Source organism: Erythrolamprus reginae, chromosome 1 (assembly GCF_031021105.1).
Source record: "Erythrolamprus reginae isolate rEryReg1 chromosome 1, rEryReg1.hap1, whole genome shotgun sequence".
In the NCBI taxonomy this organism is placed as follows: Eukaryota; Metazoa; Chordata; class Lepidosauria; order Squamata; family Dipsadidae; genus Erythrolamprus; species Erythrolamprus reginae.
This window is the reverse complement of record NC_091950.1, coordinates 195708460-195731385: the sequence shown is the minus strand read 5'-3', so window position 1 is coordinate 195731385 and position 22926 is coordinate 195708460. Positions and strand designations below refer to the sequence as shown.

General features: G+C 38.8%; 1 protein-coding gene across 2 annotated transcripts in view; it reads left to right on the top strand.

Moving 5' to 3' along the window:
• CWC22 (CWC22 spliceosome associated protein homolog) overlaps positions 1-19757 on the top strand; it is a 55852-nt gene extending 36095 nt beyond the window's left edge. For both annotated transcript variants that reach the window (XM_070731871.1, XM_070731872.1), the window contains exons 15-20: positions 8219-8296; positions 10398-10550; positions 11665-11792; positions 13457-13558; positions 14393-14583; positions 18886-19757. In XM_070731871.1, coding sequence (XP_070587972.1) covers positions 8219-8296; positions 10398-10550; positions 11665-11792; positions 13457-13558; positions 14393-14583; positions 18886-19415 — 1182 coding nt within the window. In that variant the 3' untranslated portion in view covers positions 19416-19757. The remainder of the gene's footprint in view (positions 1-8218; positions 8297-10397; positions 10551-11664; positions 11793-13456; positions 13559-14392; positions 14584-18885) is intronic.
• The last annotated feature ends 3169 nt before the right edge of the window (positions 19758-22926 follow it).

Sequence of the window (22926 nt, the reverse complement as noted above, 5' to 3'; positions counted from 1 at the left end):
ATTTAACAGTGACTTACTTAACAAGTACTGTACAGTGATTCATTTGTGAGATGGGGAAAAATTTACTTAGCAACGGTCTTGCTTAGCAGTGAACCTTTGGGCTCAATTTTAGTTGTAAGTCGAGGACTGCCTGTATTTACTGTTAAGAGAGCTTTGGTGTAGTGGTTAAGGTATTGGCTAAAAACCAAGAGATGGGGGCTTCTTGTCCCAATTTGAGCACAAAGCCAACTGCCTTTGTCTCTAGCCTAGGAAGCAGACAAGGTAAATCATTTCAAAATACCTTGCCAAGAAAATTGCAGGAACTAGTTGAGGCAGTTGCCAGTTGCACATGTGTGCGCATACACACAGAGTCATGTGTAAAACAATAAAGTTGTTAATTTTTCATTTTTCCCCAGAAAGTTGCTCTCCAGATAGAATGTATATAAATGATTGCTTTGCACAGATTTTTCTAACGGTATTCTAAAATACGTATAAAATACGTATATCTAAATTGCTCAACTTCACCGAAGTTGAGCAATTTTACTTACAAGAATATACTTATAGAAATGTATATTAGGTAAATTTATACCTGTGCTCATATTTTGCTGACACTGTTATAAATTGTTTCCACCAACCTCTTGGCAACCTAGAACAAAGTTGTGTAACTTTCCCAAAAGCAAAGGCTGAGACTGTAAATACATTTTATTTAATTTCTTTTCATTACACTTAATCTTAACAGATCTGTATTTTTAATGATTCTCCACTCTTCTATTTAATACCTTTTCCCTTCTGTCAGTTCAAAAGAATGGCTTTGAGAAAATTCAGTGGAATGTATCCAAAAGAGTCATGAAGAAAGCTAGACGTTTCGACCTTTTCTTGCCAGAAGGAAATGTGTAAGCCAAGGAACAGGAAGCTGATAATTTTAGCCTCACTGTTTTTTTGGAGGAAGGAATTTATGATCTCATGCCTCTTTGTTCACATTGAAATCATAGCTTAGTATTACATCCAAAGGCAAGCCGCTTCATGTAATTATATGTGAAATACACTTTATATCATAGAACTCTTCTCTATTCCAGTGGTTCTCAGCCTTTTATTGGCCATGCCCCACCTAAGCATCTCTAAAATCCTTAGGCCTCCCCCCCATGACATATAATTCTTATTATTCAAAAAGTGAACTACTCACGTGGAGGAAGCCTAAAAGGCCATTAACTAGGTTTAAACAAGGTTCCAATTGCCCCCATTAAAAATGAAATTGCCCCCTTGTGGGTTGTAGGTCCCACATTGGGAACCACTGCTCTATTACATTTCTGCCTAAATGTAAGGACCTGCCTCGGCTACCTTCCCAAGAAAGTAAAACTCTTCAAACAGTTTACATTTCAAAAGGAACTTTTACTGAGAGAGATGATTGCAGAAAAGCCAGGCAGAGTCTGAATTCAGGCACAAAGCGTTAGGCTGAATTTTCCCTTCAGCCCTTATCCCCAATACCCCATGTCCATCTAGAATGGAATGGAATGGAACATAATTCTTTATTGGTCTTTAGTGCATATGCTCTCAGTGTACGTAAAAGAAAAGATACATTTGTCAAGAATCATGTAGCCAATAAATTGCCACAAAGGTGATGTGAGAATCTCCAAGGCTGTATGGTGAGAAGAGGTTGTACCCAGGACACCAGGACCTTGGGCTGGTACTGATAGAGAGGGAGTCAGTGCAGATGGCCATCTCTCCCCCCCCCCCACCATTTCCTCAATTCCCAAGCAGTTACAATAAAGCAAAAGCATGCAAACCATACCACCCAGGGTGTCTCCCCGCCCCACCTCCAGAATGGCAAGACAGGAACCTGACACTAAACAATTACCCGCTACCCTTAATTCAATATAAACTTCCCGCAAAGTATCTCCCACAAAGCAGTGCAATTCAATATACAACCTAGCAAAAGGGCTCCTTCTTTGCTGATGGAAAAGGGGGTGTATCCTCAAGAAGAACTTGCCTTTTGCCTAGCCATGGATGTTGTGTTTTCCTGACTAGATGTAGGCAGAAGAGACGTCTTTATTTCCCCCCCCAACATATCTGTGCAGTGTACTAAATCAGTATTCCCCATCCTGGGTGGCCTCCAGAACGTTCATCCATGACTCTGTTTTGCTCAGAATCCTGGGGTTTGAAATCCACACATCTGGAAGGAGCCAGCTCAGGGAAGACAACACTTTATGCCTGTGCTAAAGTTTGTCAACCAAACCAGGAAATAGTTCTATTTCTGAACTATTTAGCAGGATATTCCTAATCCAGTTTAATCCTTGTAATCTAAAGCCACAGTATCCTCCTATGGTTATTTATCTTAATGCTATCTCTGTTTACAGAAGAGTTCATTCTAACTTCTGGATGTAAAACTGGCTGCTGAGACCAACTGAGTCGTTTTCAGCAGCATTTATCACACTGCTGAGCTGAACTTTTTCACCCCTAATGCGGATGCAGGGGTTCGGGATTTTAAAAAAATGTTTGGGGAATATTGCTGTTTCACACTGCACATGGTAGCTCCTGCCCAAATGTACAAATGTCATTATGCATCTGTATATAGTTGTATATGAATGAGTGAGTGAAAACCAGGGCAATCAAATACCTATCGCAATGGTTTAGAAAGAGGAAAACGTGTGTGCTGCTGTGATTTAAAATTTGAGCTTGAATCTTTTATCCATTATTAATAAGCCATACCTAGTGTGTTGCACCAACGCACCCTCTTTATCTTGCAGTGAAATGAGTTAGAAGGCTGTGAAGAAGTCTGGATAGGCTAAGGTTAATTTCTGAGATACAGGTTTTACAGACCAGATTTTTATCGCACAACAAAGCTGTGCTAAGACAAAATGAAAAGGAGATCTATTGATTACAGGCAGTTCTTGACTTACAAAACATTCATTTAACAATGTTTCAAACCAGGGGTGGGTTCTAATTTACTTCACTGCCGGCTTGTTTCCACCCGCACCGCGTGGGCGTGCATGCACTTTGCTGAAAAATCCAAAGAGAGAAAAAAGAGCAGCTGAAAAGACACACGCTGTGCCAGAAAATCAGCTTCAGCGCATGCTCAGAAGAAAAATTAATAATAATAATAATAATAATAATAATAATAATAATAATAATAATATGATGTTAGATTTGTATGCCGCCCCTCTCCGAAGACTCGGGGCGGCTTTAAAAATTTAAAACATTTTTAAAAAATGTTTTTAAGATGGTGGTGACCGGCATTGACCATTGTGACATCACTAGCGGATCACTATTGGTTATGACAAACCAGTCCAAACCGGGAGGAACCCACATCTGGTTCAAATGCTTTCAATTATGATTGGAATTTGGGCACTTGGCAGTGCTCCTATTTGTGATTGCAGCAGACTGCAATCGTTACCTTTTTTCTGCCAACTTCTGACAAAAGGACAGCTATTGGGGAAGCTGGATATAACAACCAGGCTGATTCACTTAACAACGACGGTAAAAATTGCCATAAAATTGGGTCTGACTTGACTTGTGACCGCGACAACTTAATGATAGAAATTCTGGTCCCAATTGTTGTCATAAATTGAGGACTACCTGTAATTGATTGATTCATTGATTCATAAAGTTGATTTGTATTTAGCCTTCCATTCAGGAGATCAAGGAGGCTTACATAGCACAACCTCTTCCCACTTTGCCCACACCAGATGGGGAAGGTAGGGTAGCCTGAGATTTTATGACTGGTCCAAAGGCACCTGGATACTGCCTAATACAGTGGTGGCGAACCTATGGCATGCATGCCAAAGGTGGCATGCAAAACCCTCAATGTGGGCACGCACACTGTTGCCCCACCCCAGCTCTGTTTTGAGTCTGCTACGCATGCATGCACACGTCTCACTGGCCAGCTGGTTTTCAGTTCTTTGTTGTGCATGGATAGGTTATATGCGCATACATAGGCCATGCACACATATGCGCCCATGCTTTGCAGTTTGAGCATGCGTGTGCACTTTGGGCACTCAATGCCTAAAAGGTGTGCCATCACTGTCCTAGAACTTTCAGTGTTGACTGAATAAAGTAATAAAGAGCCAGGATGGCACAGCAGGTAGAGCGCTGTACTGCAGGCCCTTGAAGCTGTAAGATCTGTAAGTCAGCGGTTCAAATCTTATCACCGGCTAAAGGTTGATTCAGACTTCCATCTTTCTGGGTAAAACGAGGACCTGGATTGTGGGGGCAATATGCTGGCTCTATTAAAAAGTGCTATTGCTAACATGTTGAAATCCACCCTGAGTCTAAGGAGAAGGGCAACATAAAAATCGAATAAATAAATAATAGCTGAAGGAAGCTTCAGGATTATATCCTAAAAATTGGGTGTGTGTCTCCCTGTGTGTTTGGATGTGTATTTTTGTATCAAATCTATACTGTACTGCAAATAATGCAATTGCATCAGAGTTCGATTAGCTATCTAAATGAATAGGAACCAAAAAAAATTTTTTTAATGTAAAAAGCACTTCAATACATTTGGGGAGGGGAGGGGGGCTGATAGATTGTACCAAAATTGGGCCTTTTGCTAATTCATCACATACCCTGGGCCAACATTTTAAAAGCCTTATTGTATTATTCATGCTGGTACTTTAATGTCTGCTTCAGTTTGTTCCTTTCTGAGGCTGAAAACTTATATATATTGTTTCATTAAAACTTTCAGTGTTTACCGAATAAAGTAATACATTAAAAAGTTTATAAAGCTATGAAAAGGGATACTTTTGATCACTTATCACCATCAATTTTCCCAATACACCAAATTTGCCAAATTTGGAAATTAATAGACATAAAAACAATTGTGTCCTGCTATTTAAATCCAAAATATGCATACAAAATATGGCCTGGTTGGCATACTATAATACAAGAATGTTTTATGACTCAAAAAATAAATGCAGTCTTTAACTATGGTAATGGTGGAGGATATACATTTTGGTCTAATTAACCTGCAGTCCTTTTCAGTGTTAAAAAAAAATGCGCAAAATATTTTGCTTTTGATTCTATTATATTTATTTAATAATATATGTTTATTGAAGTAATAAAATTATAGTCCCAAACTGCAGTTGTAGGGAAAGGGACACTAGCTCGTTTCTTCACTAAATTAATTAATCTTAGAATAAGCATCAAACTAGGAAATGATGTATTGATTCAAAGTCAGTAAATGTGTTGCCTTGAAGTCAACTAGAATACCCAAAGAAAATAGTCAGCAAAAAAAAGCAGATGACAGTCCCAGATGTAGCAGAATAACACTGCCATCAAAACGAATGTAATCAAGTTTAACACTTTCCCACTTTTAATCTGAGGCATATCTTTGATGTTTACAAAAATTAAAAAAGAAGAGGGAGAATCTGATGATAAAACTTTTGGGATTAACTAAAAGAAAGTTCGGGTTAAATCCTGAAGAAGGAACATTTGAAATGGCAATATAAAACCTATGCTTTTCTGTCTTTGCTCTTCCTATGAAATTTCATTAGCTGTTTCTTCATCAACTGCTTTGAAGTGATTTATTTGTATTACTGATAGAATCTCACTGGAGAAACATCCTTTGCCCAAGGGTGTTAAGGTTGCTTTTGGGGAACTGATTGGATGACCCCCTTGTCGGTTATGAATGAAGGGACGTGGAGTGTCTTTTAAGGAAACTGCATGTGGCTCAGTATAGATGCACTGTTGCCTATATTAGATTCTGGAAAAATATTTAACATCATTGAACTGGTTTGCATGTTTGCCAGAGTAGAGTTAATTACAGAGAAAGATTGTCAATTTTTTCATCAGTATTGAATATAATTAAACAACATCAGCATTGCAGGATTTCCTTTAAAGGCTCAGAACAGAAGGATCTAGTTAACATTAACCATAGCAAAGCAGTGATTTCATAATGGTCTTGAAGTCTGTAGCGATTCTCAATCACCCATTTATTAGAGACAAATCTAATTAATAATGATGATGATGATGATGATTGTCCCAAAGGTGCTTTTTCAGGAGGCAACTGGACTTTGTTTTTTCTTTGAAGACATTTCACTTCTTATCCAAGAAGCTTCTTCGGGTTTGACTGCTTGGTGGGGAATGGAAGGATTTATATTCCTTGCCGACAGCTGGTCATTTGCATTCTTTCCAAATTCAACGATTCTCTAAAAGGATGCAAATGAGCAGCTGTCTACAAGGAATATAAATCCTCCCATCCTTCCAAACGCACTTAACAAATATTTCATTTAGCAACATAAATTTTGGGTTCAATCGTGGCTGTAACTCGAGAATTATCATATATTCAGATCTGCATCATCATATATGCTGGCTTTAACAATTGATATATAGATGTCTTAGTTTCTTCTATTATACAAACTGCCAGCAAGTCCCAATACCACATGTGGCATTCAGTTGTAAGATCTGAACAAGTGGATCAGTGATTGCAATTAATCTCTGAAACCGCAGCATGTTGCTAATGCAACTGAATGACTCCTTCCACATCATGTGTACAAAATGATGGGGAACGGTTAGATCTAAGCATGCTGATTTTCAATAAGCCAGTGACAGCGACTTCATAAGCAAATCTTGTTTTCCTGAACATGATTACTCAAGATATTCTGGTAGAAATCACGGGTAGTAATATTTAAATATTTAAAATGTTGAAAATATTTAATTACTTTAACCCCTGGGAGATATTACAGCGTGGTAACCGCTGTTCAGGGAGCAAAAAGTAATTTGTTCTTCAAGACGCGTTGACTTCATTAGCAAACAGCGTCAGCACTTTGCCCTGCTTTATTACATAAAATCTGATTGACTGCAATATTATTCCAGTGGAGGAATGTAAATATATCCATGTGTTTCAACTTATTGAATTCATGTAAATACAACAAGGAATTTTGAAGATTATGATAGTTAACCATTTCTTATCATTAAACAAACAGAAAATCTTGTATATTTATTGATGAATACCATATTTTTTTGGAGTATAAGATGTACTTTTTTACACCCCCAAAAGAGGGTGAAAATTTGGCTGTGTCTTCCCCCACCCTTCGGATGTTTTTGGCCTCGGTGCGTTGCATTTTGGGGCAGTTCCAGGATGCGATCCTTACTTCCACTCAGGGAAAAACAAACCTTATCACTCTGTTGGCATTTAATTGGAGTGGGTGGAGTGGAGTGGGGGATAATTTTCATGAAGGAAGAAGAGGGACTAGGCACCGAAAGCTCCATTCCCGAGATGCCCCCATCTTGCTACTGCTTCGGGAATCAGGTTCTGACCAAGGCGGCAAAGGCGCTGGGGGCTTTCTGTGAAGCCCGGAAATGTGTTTATGAAATGGCAGCGTCCAGGACGACTGAAGTGTTGTGCCTCTGTCGGACCTTGCTGCAAGAAAGCCAGGCTTTCAACACCTATGTCCATAGGTAGGAAGACATTAAATGTCCATAGGGTGATAGGGTTTGTTTTAAATGGATGAAAAGATCTGTGCTGCTGGTTATTTATTTATTTATTTATCTATCTATCTATTTATTTATTTATTTATTTATTTATTTATTTATTTATTTATTTATTTGATTTTTATGCTGCCCTTCTCTTTAGACTCAGGGCGGCTTACAACATGTTAGCAATAGCACTTTTTAACAGAGCCGGCATATTGCCCCCACAATCCGTGTCCTCATTTTACCCAGCTCGGAAGGATGGAAGGCTGAGTTAACCTTGAGCCAGTGATGAGATTTGAACTGCTGACCTACATATCTAGAGTCAGCTTCAGTGGCCTGCAGTACAGCACTCTACCTGCTGTGCCACCCTGGTTATCAAAATCTAAGTAGAAGTGAGAACGCCGCTGATCCTGATGCTGGTAGGCAGAGGCAAAATTGTTTTTTTCTTGTTTTGTTCCTCAAAAATTAAGGTGTGTCTTATACTCTGGTGCTTCTTATACTCCAAAAAATACGGTATGTTAACTGATCACAATGCTGATCAACCACACATTGTGCTGTGAAGAAACTTTTCACAAGTCATTCTTCTTATGGTTTCATCTGTCCATCAGTAACTTTTAATAATAATAATAATAATAATAATAATAATAATAAGCCGCCCCGAGTCTTCGGAGGGGGCGGCATACAAATCTAATAAATAATAATAATAACTTTTCACACTGAAAGTGCATTCAAAGGTATCTTGGACTTAAAGGTCAAATTTATATTTATTTTTAATGTAACATGTTTTTTTTAAAAATTCTGCATTATTAATATAATATTCTTTTTGTGGCAGAAAGAACTGTGCAACATGATTCTTGATTGTTGTGCTCAGCAAAGAACATATGAAAAATTCTTTGGTTTGCTAGCTGGGGTGAGTTGCTACTTGTCATATCTATCTCCCTTGCCCTCCTGTACCCCTCGTCATGTCACTCAGTCTCCCATAAAGGAGGCTCATTTGCAAACATTTTTTCAGTATCAGATGGTAACTTTTCATGTATGACTTAGCTTTTATATTTGGAAAGATGAGGCAGATAGTGGCATCTTGATTTGCATGGTTTATTAACAATGCAAAATAGCACTAAATATATTGAGGAAAAAATAGTCTCTTGTTGGAGGTGGTTTTTTTTATATGGAACTGTGAAGATGTGATTACTGCATATGTCACTTCGAAGGAGATTCCTGTTTTTCAATATGATTCCCATATTGTAAGCCTAGTAGCTACAATAACTGTCAGCAGAATGCTTATTTGTGGCAGGCTTATCTTTGGCAGTGAGGTCAAAAGGGAGAAGTAAAGCTAAAAGTAAGCCCAAAGAGGGAAGCCAGCCTTCTTAAGACAAGTGATTCCAGTAATGGTCTTCTTTCCAGTGGTAATATATACAGGTAGCCCTCAACTTAAAACAGTTAATTTAGTGACCATTCGAACTCCCCGACGGCACTGAAAATAATGACTTATAACTATTTTTCACACTTATGACCATTGCAGCATCCTCATGGTCATGTGATTTATATTGAGATGCTTAACAATATTAACGTGTTCTGACACACAAACTCAATGGAGAACCCAGATTCCCTTAACTACCATGTTACTAATTTAACAACTGCAATGATTCATTTAACAAATGTGGCAAGCAAAGTTAAAAATAAAAAGGGACAAATTTACTTAACAAATTTTTCATTTAACAATGTACATTTTGGGCTCAATTGTGGTCATAAGTTGAGGACTACCTATAAAACCATGAAAGCTGAACACAGAGGTAGAGTGAAAGAAAGAACGAGAGTGGGGAGAAAATTAGAGTCCAAAACCAAATACTGACTGTTTCCTTTAGGTCAGTGTTTCCCAACCTTGGCAACTTGAAGGTATCTGGACTTCAACTCCCAGAATTCCCCAGCCAGCATTCGCTGGCTGGGGAATTCTGGGAGTTGAAGTCCAAATATCTTCAAGTTCCCAAGGTTGGGAAACACTGCTTTAGATGACAGTCAGCAAGCCAAAACTTAGGTATGTGGGGATGTGCAGAGATGATGGCTAGAAATGTTCTTTTGCCTAGTAATGTTGAAGGAAGTAGAAAAGGAAATCAATGGAAAATATGGGTGGATGGAACAAGATCACTGGAATGTCCTCTCTGCTCCCCAAAACTCTTCAGCTATTAGTTAAATTGCCTTCTTGTTATGTTTAATTGTCTTTAGAACCAAGCTAGTATTGGAAAAGAAACCAATATGCCAGTCCTCGACTTATGACTGGTCACTTAATGACTGCTCAAAGATATGAGGAACCCACCCTCCAAAATACTGATCTCTGTTCCAATATTCTAATGGCCAGCCTTCCCATCCCCCACATGGCCGTATGACCACTTTTGGGAATATTCAGCATCCTGCCCACAACTGTTGGCATTGTCCCATGGTTAACATAACAGCAATTTACAACCTAGCCCTGGTGGCACAGTGGTTAGATTGCAATATTACATGCTAACTCTGACTGTAGCCGAAAGTTTGATCATGATCATCTCATGTTGACTCAGCCTTCCCATCCTTTCAAGACTGGTAAAGTGAGGATCCAGATTGTTGCAGGCCATGTGCTGCAACAGTGGAAAGCAGTGTGGGTTGGCATATAAGTCTAAATGCTTATTGCTATTTTCCCCAAAACTCAGCATTTTCTTTCAGTTTTGGGCAGAAAGCCCCCTAATGAGTTTGCTTAATGACTGTGGTTAAGCCCACAGACTCACAAGTGCTGTGATTTGCTTAATGATTGCAGGAGAAAAAAAAGGTCATAAAAGCAGGTCAATCCTGTGGGAGACCTGCTTTACAACTGTCATGACTTAGGACAGCAAGGAGCAGGCTCCATTATGGTCATAAGTCGAGGCCTATCTGTGGTTTCCCTTTTTAATTTTCTTTGTCTGTTTAGTCCTAGCACCGTACTGAAATCAGTTTTTTTTCCCCTCATTCAATTTTCTTGACTGTTTTTATTTTATTCTTAGCGCTTCTGTATGTTGAAAAAAGAATACATGGAGTCATTTGAAGCCATTTTCAAAGAGCAGTATGATACCATACATCGATTGGAAACAAACAAGTTGAGAAATGTTGCCAAGATGTTTGCTCATCTTTTATACACCGATTCACTTCCGTGGAGTGTATGTAGCCAAGATTTGTAGCCTTGCGCTATACATTGGGTTTTTGATGACTGGGCTTTGTGTTGCTGCTGAACGTACAAAAGTCAATGGAATTAGTTCAAACACATGTTGAGGGTGAAGAATCATATTGACTTTTAATCTGGCAAGGGACACGAGTGATTTGAAAGAGAGGATTTCTTGAATTTAGGAAAAAATGAGATATCATATTTTTCAGTGAATAAGATGCACTTTCCCTCCAAAAAAGATGATAATGTGGGTATGTCTTATATACCGACTGTTGCTAAAACCTCTCCTACTCACTGGCACCTAAACTTCTGCCATTTTTGGCCATGGCATGTCGCGTTTTCGGCCTTGCATGCTCTGTTTTAGACTTGTTTCAGGCTGCAGGGATCACTATAGCACATTGCCGCCCTCGTGCATCATCTTTTTGGCCTCCAAGCATCACATTTTTGGGTGGTTCCAGGCGGTGGGGATTCCCACTTCCTGGAACAAACCAAAAATGAGGCCAGAAACAGGCTATATAGAGGCTGAAAACACAACATGTGGAGGCCAAAAACGTGACATGCAGAAGGCAGCAATCGGTGGTGATGCCCACAGCCTGGAATGGGTCTAAAATGGAACATTTAGAAGCCAAAAACGCGAGGCACAGACTGGCAATCCCTGCAGCCTGGAACCAACTGATTGGGGGTGTTCTGGGAGCTTGATCCACCCCCAATCATCTGTTTGTGCTGAATCAGACTGCGATAATGTGCTGAAGCGACCAGAGTGTTTGCTATTTGCTGCAAGGACACTAGCCAGATGATTACCAATGGATGCTGGTAGGCAGAGGCAGATTTTTTTCCCCCTCCCCAAAACCTAATGTGTGTCTTATACTCCGGAGCGTCTTAGACTCCGAAAAATACGGTAGTTAGTTTGCTTAAAATCCAGACTTCGCTTAACTGATGATATGAATGTGTTTTTGTAGGATGGCCATTCCATTAGCAAATTTTTATCTCAAGGAAGATGTGATAATAACATTCAAGGACTATCAAAATGCCTTAGAGAACAAAAGAAAATTAGTTTATTTTAAAGAGGAAAATAATATTTGACATTTAGTTATCCCTTCTATTTGTAGGTCCTTGAATGCATATCTCTAAGTGAAGAGACAACAACATCATCCAGTAGGATTTTTGTTAAAATTTTCTTCCAAGAGCTTAGTGAATATATGGGACTTCCTAATCTTAATGCAAGGTTGAAAGATGAGTAAGTAACAAATCATATTACACATTATTTTTCCAATACCTTGTTTATATTTTTGTCAGATTTGTAAACATTGAAACTGATAAGTGACACACATTTCTCAGAGGGAGTTAATCTATTTTATTAAAAGGTAAAATCTTTCTTAAAATCCAAGTAACTTACGTGGATATGTCCATGTTGTTTTCTTTGATTACAAAATGGAAAGAGTTTGATATTGTCTTGTGGAATTTTGTTTTCAACTTTCAGTTTGTGTAACACCTTTTGAAATTTCTAATGTTCTCCCATTCAAGTATTAAACCTGCTTATCTTTATTGAGACTAGCAAAGTCACTGTTTCCCAACTTTTATCAATTCAAGATATCTATCTATCTATCTATCTATCTATCTATCTATCTATCTATCTATCTATCTATCTATCTATCTATCTATCTATCTATCTATCTATCTATCTATCTTATCTATCCATGCATGCATGCATACATACATACATATATGTATACATACATACATCTATGCTGCCCTTCTCAACCGACTCAGAGCAGTACAAAGTGTATAGAAATCTAATATTAAAACCTAAAAAATTCTAAAACCTATTTATCCTAAACACAATCATCCACATTCATCCAACTGGATCTAGCCACTCATAACATTGGCCGGGGTTAGCTCTCAACACTCACAGCCCCCCATGGTCGCCGGCAAAGATGAGTCTTCAAGGCTTTGCGAAAGGCCAGGAGGGAGGGGGCAGTACATATGTCCGAAGGGAGTTTGTTCCAAAGGGGGACAGCACAGAGAAGGCTCTTCCCCTCGCCCCCCCCCCTCCAAGACAACATTGCCTGGCTGACGGAACCTGAAGAAGACTGACTCTGTGGGACCTAACCGGCCGCAGCGATATATGAGGCAGAAGATCGTCCCGTGTGTAATCTGGTCCTAAGCCATGTAGGGCTTGATATGGACTTTATATGGACTTCAGTTTACAGAATTCCCACAGCCAACATGCTGGCTGGGGGAATTTTGGGTAGTTGAAGTCCACACATCGTAACGTTTCTGAAGTTGAGAAACATCAAGCTATAGTAAAAGTAAATGATGTCACCTGCTATGATGCAATATTGTAGTAGTAAAAGTAACTCAACCTGTGTAATATAGATTCCAAACAGTTAAAAAAAAGTGAGTTTTGCTTCTCTTCTGACTCTTCCCCCCATTCATACATTGAAGAGAGAAGGTTGTCCCCACTTTTCCCCTCTACTCTCCTATTCTGTTTCAGGCCATATCTGTCATCTCCATTCATCACCATTAAACTGATTGGATGGCAATGCAATTTTTGCGTGGCCCCACATAGGGACATGTGGTACCTCTGCTTCCTAGGGCCATGCTTTCTGTCACTAGTTGCCTCAGAACTTTATGTACCCGACTTTTTAAAAAATATATTTGTATTCTTTCGGAATATATGCTCCCTGTAGACTGTACATTGATTGAAAAAGATTACTTTCCCATACCGTCTGCCCAGTGAAGGATTTTGAATTTGGTAAGATACAGATTTCCAAAGTTGCAAATCTTGTGTAAATTAAACTGATTGTTTTAAATATTTCTAAGGTGGGATCAAAATATGTTTGTGTACAGCATTTGAAATTCTCAGTCTTAGGAATGATTGCTATGTTTGGTTTTTAACAGAACACTGCTACCATTCTTTGAAGGATTATTACCACGCGATAATCCAAGAAATACTAGATTTGCAATCAATTTCTTCACTTCAATTGGCCTTGGAGGACTGACGTAAGAATTTTTTTTTAAAAAAAATTATGTATGGACATGCATATTTAAATAGCTCCCGTGACTCTGTCGCATAGTAGAATCAGATGTTATCTAAATAGATTTTGGATGTGAAAATATATTCAAACTTTGCCTCTCATGTCCCCAGGCTTTCCATGGGAGACAAATGCAGAAGGCAGGCCTATAATTTGAAGCCCATCTGTGCCCAACTCTGTGAGATCATATTGCTGCCAAATCTGACATGTTTGTCTTCATGTGTTGGTTCTGCTAACACTCTTACTAATGTGGGCAACTTTTTAATCATTGAAGGCTGCTTATGTGTATCGTGGTTTTTTTTTCAGTGCTCAATATCATACTAGGAGCAGGGAGGAATTGTAATTTTCTGCAGGTTTTATTTTGAGCCAGTACTAATGTTGCTCTAAAATTTAAAGACAAAGCATTGGAATCCTCAAATTTTAAATTATTAGATTTTTCATTTATTAGATTTATAAGCCCTATTTTATAAATGGGGAGGGGGGGGGGGGGAAGGGAGGAACCACACTGCTAATTCTATGTTACCAGCATAGAGATGCATTCTCACCAGACATGAGCCCAAGAAGAAGATATCACCCAAGCCAATTTACATGTTGTCATTGACTCCACAATCTCAACACAAAATTTAATTCTGGATGGGATTGAGTTGACAGTGATTAGTAAAATAAATCCTTATCAATTCATTGAGATTTTTAAAATAAGGCTACATCTAGAATGCAGAGTACAACTCTGCAGAGTACAACAGAATACAAACACTTCAGTTATTTTTATGTATTTTCTGTCTTATTAAATTTGTTTAAATAGTGACGAACTCCGGGAACACCTGAAAAATGCGCCTAAAATAATAATGACGCAGAAGCAAGATGTGGAGTCATCTGATTCATCTTCAGAATCAGGTACATCTGATTCAGAGGATGACTCCAGCAGCAGTGAGACTTCAGGATCCTCTAGTGGGAGTGAATCCACTTCTGACAGTACAGACAGCAGTGACTCAGGTAAAGTTCTGCCTTCAGTCCATCAGTTTCCTTTAGTGATGGGTCATCTGTTCGGGCAGACTGCCGTTTTGTGTTGTTGTTTTTTTGCTTGGAGGAAATTTTAGATGTCTAAAATGTGCAACCATTGCAGAGTAATAAATTGGATGGTGCATATAAATTTTTAAAGAAACATCAAGACGGGTTTAGGTAGATATGTTATGCCATAAAATGGTTTAATATTCTGGAACTATGGAATGAGATTAGCCAGACTACCACTTTGAAGCCTGTTCTATCATCTTCACCTCGGTTAAAGGATTTTGAGTTTTCACATGTCAGGTTTTTAATTTTAAAGTACAAAATACATATAGAAGCAAAACGTCTTGGGAAAAAATATTCCTTTAAAAAAAAGTAACAAACCTCACAAAAGTGGGAGTGGAATGTGAAGACTGATGTGACAGTGATAATATGAAGTAGGTAATTTGCCCATTTAGTAGAATCCACTGATATTTACAGTAAGTCATTGAGTCCATTCATTTGAGTTGACCAACCAAAAATACAAGTGATCCTTGATTTTCAACCACTTTTTCAGCAGCTGTTGAAACTATGGTACTAAACAAGTGGTACTTAAGAGTGATTCTCTGACTTCCAGCCATTTTAATGTCTTCGCAAGGATCATGTCTTCCAATATTCTTGTTGGCTTCCCACAAGCAGAGTCAATGGGAAAGCCAGTTGGAAGTTGTAGTCACATAAGATTTTTGTCTAACAACCTGTGAAGATCCATGTTAGTGACTGCAACTGGGACTTCCATCACTAAGCAATGTGACATGTGACATTGTGGTCTATGACCACACTGCTTAGTGAGGCAATTCTGATCCCAATTCCCATTGTAACCTGAGGACTATCGGTAACTATTTTTGGAATTACAACCTTACAATACTTTTTAAAAATAGTTAGCTGGAGCAAAAATGATCCATTCTCTTGATTTTATTCCCAAAATTGCAGACTTCTTGCATCTGAAATTCACTTCTTTTTATCATCTTTAGAAACACTCCGTCACACCCACAAAAGTAATAATGTACTTGGAGATTATGTAAAAGAAATACATTCCTCATTTTAAGGTGTTTTCTGTTGAGATAAGAATCTGTTAAGTACCTTATACACAATGCCCCTTAGGGCAATAAAAATAAAGAAAAGCTTTATTTATTTTATTTGCCTCTCTTATTCATTAAAGATATGATATGCGGGGGGGGGGGGTTGGCATATATATGTGGCTCTGTATAAAATATTAATAGTTATTCTTAGATTAATGTAATGAAGTCCAGTGCAACGCAGCCTGTTTTACATTTCACTACATATTATCCTGTTTTGCTGTGATTTATTACCTGATAGTATGGTATTTGAACATTTCTATTTTATATTTACTATTTTTTAAAACCTAAATATATATACTGCTCAAAAAAGTAAAGGGAACACTTAAACAACAGAATATAACTCCAAGTAAACCAAACTTCTGTGAAATCAAACTGTCCACTTAGGAAGCAACACTGATTGACAATAAATTTCACATGTTGTCAGCACATACAGAACAAAGAATTCAATGAGAATATTTCATTCATTCAGATCTAGGATGTGTTCTTTGAGTGTTCCTTAATTTTTTTGAGCAGTGTATATCAGCAAAGTTACAAATTCAGTATATGTATATATGTGTAGTGTATGCATATTAGCAAAGTAACAAATTCATTATGTGAATTATGTGTGTGTAAGAGTGTGTGTGTATATATATACTGTATATATATGAGTTTGTTGCTTTGCTGATAAACCATTTCAGTGTCAACCTTGCCTGATAAACCAGATAGAATCATGACTAGATGAGCTAGTTTTATTTTGTTGTAAAACTACATTGATAGACTCTTGCAAGTTTGAAAATACTACTTCCCCCTCCTCTCCCCCCCCCCCCAATTTCTTTTATCATCTGAGAAACTAGGGAGGATCCCTTTTGAAACTCTTGTCTTGCCTACTATTCAACTGCAGGCTATGCAGTCTCTTATCTGATCATTCCCTAGGCAGCATTTCTTTGCTTCATCTCTCAAGGTCTTTAGCACATTCAATTACCTGGAGCATATCTGCAGTTAATCGTGGGAGCAGCTGATAGCCCAGCATGAGTTTCTGCACTGAAAAAGCCTTTCTAGTGAATTAGTTATATATGGATGAGGTTAAGGGCAAAAGTACAGATAGTCCTCGATTTACAATGGCAATCCCTGTTCCTCTTGTTAACCAATTTACAATGGCAATCCCTGTTCCTCTTGTTAACCAAATCTCTAACATTAGGCAATTGCCTGTTAGTTTCCAAACTGACCAAACTGTGAGGAAGCCATCGGGCAGTTGCAAGTCCCAAGTCAGTCGGCAAGTAAGTGCAGTCTGATATAGTGTATGATGGTGCAAGGAGAGGCATGATGGGTGCAAATCGGGGGGCTGTGTGTGGGATGTGTGAGACGCATGTGTGTCAGAGAGGTGTGAGGGGATAAATGAGGCATAGCACTGGTCAGGGAAGGTATGGGAGATGCACAAAAAGTGCAATGCAGGTCAGGGAGGGTATGAGAGAGTATGCAAAAAGGCAAGGGTTGTGAAGAGTGCCGAGGTGTGAGGGAGCACGCAAGAGTAATGATGTGATTCAGGGTCAGTGAAGATGTATGTGAGGGATGGCCAGGGTCAGGGAGGAGATGCATGAGACATTGCACGGGTCAGTGAGTGCACATGAGGATATGAAGGGTTGCACAAGCAGCACGGGTCAGGGACCGTGTGTGGTTGTAAGGGAGGGCACAGTGCAGGTTGGAGCGGGAGTATGAGCGGGTTGTAAGTGGCACATGTCAGGAAGGATGGCATAAACAGGTGCACAACACCACAGGTCTTTCCCCCAGTCTCTATTCTAGCATGACCTGCACCAGGCCTCCCAGGACCTCTTCTTGCACCCTCCACCTCTTGCACCCCCCAGGGCACTGATGGCGAACCTTTTTTCCCCAGGTGCCAAAAGACCATGGCCGCACGCTATCATGCATGCCAGCAATGCCTGGGGAGGGCGAAAACGGTTTCCCCGATCCCCCGGAGGCTCTCTGGAGGCTGGAAATGGCCTGTTTCCCAACTTCTGGTGGGGCCAGTGGGCTTGTGTTTCGCCCACCCCAGGCTCCAAAGGCTTCCTGGGGGAGGGTAAAAATGCCCTCTCCTATCATCCCGGAGGCTCTCTGGAAGCCAGAAATGTCCTCCAGAGCCTCTCTGGAAGCCAAAAACTCACGTGCCAGCAGATATGGCCCCAGGTGCCACCTGTTGCACCCGTGCCATAGGTTCACCATCACTGCTCCAGGGTACTCTGCCCTTCTTATGTGGGACTCTTGCTCTTCCCAGTTAACAATTCGTCCATCATGGGATCATTGGTGCTAAGTGATATGGTTACATAAAGTTGCACCCCTCACTTAGCAGTGACAATCCTGGTCCCAATTCTAAACTCAGTTTAGAACTTGCATGCCTGTATTAATATTAAAATTAGTATTAGTATTAAAAAAGAGCTCCATGCATTTACTATTCCTTTAATATACATGCTTTTCTCACTGAATGAGAATGTCAAATTGTCTGGTAGGCTTTCTAGCTTTCCTATAAAACATTGTTTATAGTGTAACAGTGTTAATCTTTTTCAGGAAAAAACCCAATAGATTTATAGCACCCTATACCATGGAAATGTTTTATATGTAAATTTGCTTGGGTAAAAGGCCACTTGCATTAAATAGTTGTCTTAACTATGTAGATGGGCCAGAGATTGGAAACAAAACAAAAATTTGAACGTATGACAGGATTATTTGCTGTTCATGTTAAACAGTGGTTTGTTTGGTTTTGTTGCATACCTGCATCTTGGAAGAAAATCAAAATGCAGATGGTACTAAAATGGCAGGGTTTTAATTGAATTGAGTGGTCTTATAGATGTTGTGGTCCATTGGTCATATTTCCTAATATGCGAATTTTACACACACAAATGTCAAATTTCAAAATCAATAATAATGAAATGAAAGTTGGCATTTCTGAGAGAAATGCAGATGGTGTATATTTCCAGGGAAGTAAACAGAAAAGCTTCTGATAATAATTCATGCCATGAAATGCTTATATGGCCTCCTAGCAAAAAACATTTCAGATTAGGGCGCAGAGATATCACAAATCTCTCTCCGGTATTATTTTCTAATCAGACTTTTCTTACAGACTTTTGAATACAAACAACGTGGTTTGACAAATTAAAATTTAATCTTAAAGTGAAACCCTTGGGTTTCTTTTTTCTTTCAGATAAGAAAAAGTCTCAAAAGAAGAAAAATTTGGATAAAGGTACCCAGAGAAAACAAGGGAATAATAAGAAGAAACTTGAAAAGGAAAAAGAATGGAGGTGGCCCGAGAGGGGAAACGGTGCTGCAAGAAACTCAGAGATGAATGCTGAGAAAAGCTCCAGTAGAAAAGACAAAGCATCTTATGATAGAGATTATTCCAGTGATAGAAATAATTCCCAGAGTGGAAGAGAGAGGAACCGAGAAAAAAATGTACTTTTAGACAGCAAATCCAGCCATTCTAAAAGGAGAAAAGAAGGAAGAACTTCTTTTTCAGATGAAGAGAGAGACGAAGAGAGGGACAGGCACCATAAAAGGGACAGCAAGCTCCACAGAGAGAAGAAGGACAGATCTAAGTCCAGAGAGAGGCCTCATCATTATCCCAGCCCCAGAGAGTTTGAGGAAAACAACCAATATTCAAACCAGTTCAAAGAGATAAGGAAAGACGAAAGCAGGAGAAGGCATAGAAATGCTTCCCCATCCAGGCACAAATGAATCAAAGAGTTTTCAATACCGCCTTGCCATTTGAACTGTCTTTTTACAACTTGCTATACATTTTTTAAAGAGAAACACTTTGTACAAAATACTTCCAAATAGTAATGACTCTTCGAATCACTGTTAATTGTTGGAGCTTTCCGCTGAGCTGCTGCTTAAAATATTTTGAATCCAAGAGGAATCAAAGCCCAATAAAACAGTTAAACATTGCTTTCAATGGGATATTAGTACGCTGTAAATATTTATTCTTTGAATTTTGTGTTCTCTGGAAGTGCTAAACATTCCTTCCTTTTCATTTTTGAATTTTAGATTTCAGGATATATTAAAATTTCATTTCAGAAATAACATGTGTGGGGGGTTTTGTGTGTGAATTACAAACTAAAAGGGCAGCCTTTTAAATTCAACAATGAACGATAGATCTGTGTTTGGAAATGAAAGCTTTACCAATACCTTTCATTGCTTATTAGTCACATTCAATGCCATATATACTTGAGATAAGCCCATCCCTGAATAAACACATTCCTTGACTTTTTGACCCAACTGACATGATAATATGTCAAGGGTGTCAAACACAAGGCCTGTGGGCCGGGGCCAGCCTGCAATGTGGTTGGATCAGGCCCACAAGGCCATCCTGGAAAATGTAAGGGGCTGCCCGCATCACTTCAGTCTGGTCTACTCAATGCGAAAAGGAAACATTGGGCCAGCATGGCTTTGGCCTGGTGTACCCAATGCAAAGAGGTGACAATGGCAGCAGTTTGGTTAGTGGCATCAAGCTGGTCATACGCACCCAGTCAACCACACCCACCCCAAAAGTCAACCACAGCCCTGATACAGCCCTCAGTTAAATTGAGTTTGACACCCCTGTAATAAGTGGATAAGGATGATTAATCATATACTCTAGATCAGTGGTTCTCAACCTGGGAGTTGGGACCCCTTTGGGGGTCAAACGACCGTTTCACAGGGGTCGCCTAAGACTATGGGAGAAGACAACTTTCTCATTGTGTTAGGAACTAAAGCTTCTATTCTGGCGCCTTGGAACATAGTTTTACAATCCGACCAATCAGGCTTTACAGTGGGGGTGTCCCTCTGACCTTCCTGCCAATCAGCTTAAAGCTCTGTTGGGAGAATTGGCACTAGACTTATGGTTGGGGGTCACCACAATATGAGGAACTGTATTAAGGGGTCGCGGCATTAGAAAGGTTGAGAGCCAATGCTCTAGATGGAAAGCAGTTGTGAATAACAACAGAAATAAGTTGGTTTTTGTGGCTGTAAAATATAAATTTATAAAATATAAATTTACAAAATTTAATTGTAAATTCTAAACAGAAGCTATGCTTGTTTAGAATTTGAAAATCTAAAGCTCAAAAAATCAATATGTTAAAACTTCCTCTTTGTTAACTGAAAAAAGACATAAAAGCTGAAACTGAATAAAAATTCCTAACATGATTGATGGATATTACCTTGATGATTTAATAATAAAAATTATTTCTCTAAAAATCTAGGTAGAGTATGTTTTTCCCCACTTCTGCTGAAAGATATAGAATTCTGGTAAGAACTATATTTGGTATTTTTAAATTATTGCCATCCAGGGTCTGATGTGAGCTGGATTGTCATCAAATCTCTGTATCACAAATTGTTTTAAAATGCTTATGAAATCAAAATATATAAAAGCAGTTCAAAACCTGCTTTCAATTAGCCATATAAATAATGCCACTCTTTAATAATTTCCATGAATACTCATTAGTAAAGGAACATATGGATGAACTATATAATTTAGGGCACTATAGGAGTACACCCTGGTTAGTCTATAGCAGGGGTATTAAACTCAAGGCCAGCAGAGCCACCCTGCTTAGATCTGGCATGCAGAGCCAACTTGGAAACTCAATGACCGGCCCTTAATGCCTCTGCCAGCAAAAAACAGCTTAGGAGGGCCATGTGCAGTGGTTCTTTTTGCTGGCAGAGTGCTGTAGGAGGTAATCAGCCCAAAAAAATGGAGCCTGGGGAGGCCAAATACGCCCTCCCCACTCCATTTTTACTGTCAGAGTCCGAACTACCACAGGTGCCTCCGACATGAGTGATGTCAAGCTGGCCATGGCCACACACACCTGGCCACACACAACCCTAATGTGGCCCTAAATGAAATTTAGTTTGACATCCCTGATCTATAGGGATTTGGTAGCATCTCTTCCATTTTTTATTACAAGACAGATGTTTTTGAGCTGTAGATCACTTTATTAGACTCCTAGAATGCTGGCTATGTACGGTAATTTAAATACTGAGGATAATCGAACAAAAAGCTACATTTGAAATAGATGACTATAAAACTATATCAACTGTACATACACATTTGTACTCCTAAAATTTTTGTTCCCTTTTCTTTCTTAGCTTTTGAATTGTTTTCATTTTTTTAAAGCCACTGAATTGTGTCATGAACAAAGATCTGTATGGAAAAAGTTGGGAATTTTTCCCTTTTCCTTTATTCCCAAGTGGGATACTTGCAGATTCACTTTCCAGGTGTGGAATCTCCCCAAGACAAGGGCAATGTCATTTATTGAAAACAAGTGCAGAGCTGGGGGGAAAAAAGCTGTGAAACAAATATGAAAGATGAGTGGGGAAATAGGAATTTCTCCCATATCTCACTCTGTATGGAAGTCTGTTTGTTTATTTCATTTATTTATTTATCAAATTTGTTGGGCAAAAGTTCAGAACATACATATTAATATTTTTCTCTTGTAAAATATCAAAGCACTATTCCAACCCTTTTAAATGTGGCTCAAATTTCAAATAGTCTCAAATCAAAACACATTTTATATTGCACACACAATCACAACAAAGAAACATGTAGGTTCCAGCCATTTGTGCACTATTTCAGAGCTTCTTGATTTTGTTGCCACAAACTGACTCAGCTGTCTTTGTGAAACTGGAACAAATGTCACACAAGTCAATTCAAGATACAAATGTTCCCAGCTTTTACCAGTTTGCAAGCTCTTTCATTGTTACTCTCTGGAGAGAAGAATGTTTTCCAAGCCTTAAGTCTTTGGAGTTTTTTTCCATTGCTCTACTTGCTGAGACTGTTTCTTTCCAGGTGCTAATGATGTTCCCAGCTCTTACTGGCTTGCAAGCTCTTTCATTGTTAGTCTCTCAGAATAATTTTTTTTAAGCCTTTAACCAGGGGATAAAATAATGTGCTGAAGCTGACCAAACTAAGGACGCTAGCCAGATGAATACCTGGTAAGCAGATTCTTTTCCCTATTTTCCTCCCCAAAAACTAAGATGCATCTTCTATTCCAGTGCGTCTTATACTCTGAAAAATACGGTATTTTGGAAAGTATTTAAAAAAAAATATTTTGCAGGAGTCTTGAAGAAACAGTCCAAACGTGTAATGTATTTGTCACTGCATTAAAAATATTTCCTATTTTCTCTGCCCTTTTTTAAAAAAAAATTGATTGGATTTTTCTCTAATATTTTTAAATTCAAAATTATTAGGATTATTATTATTCCTTTAGTATTT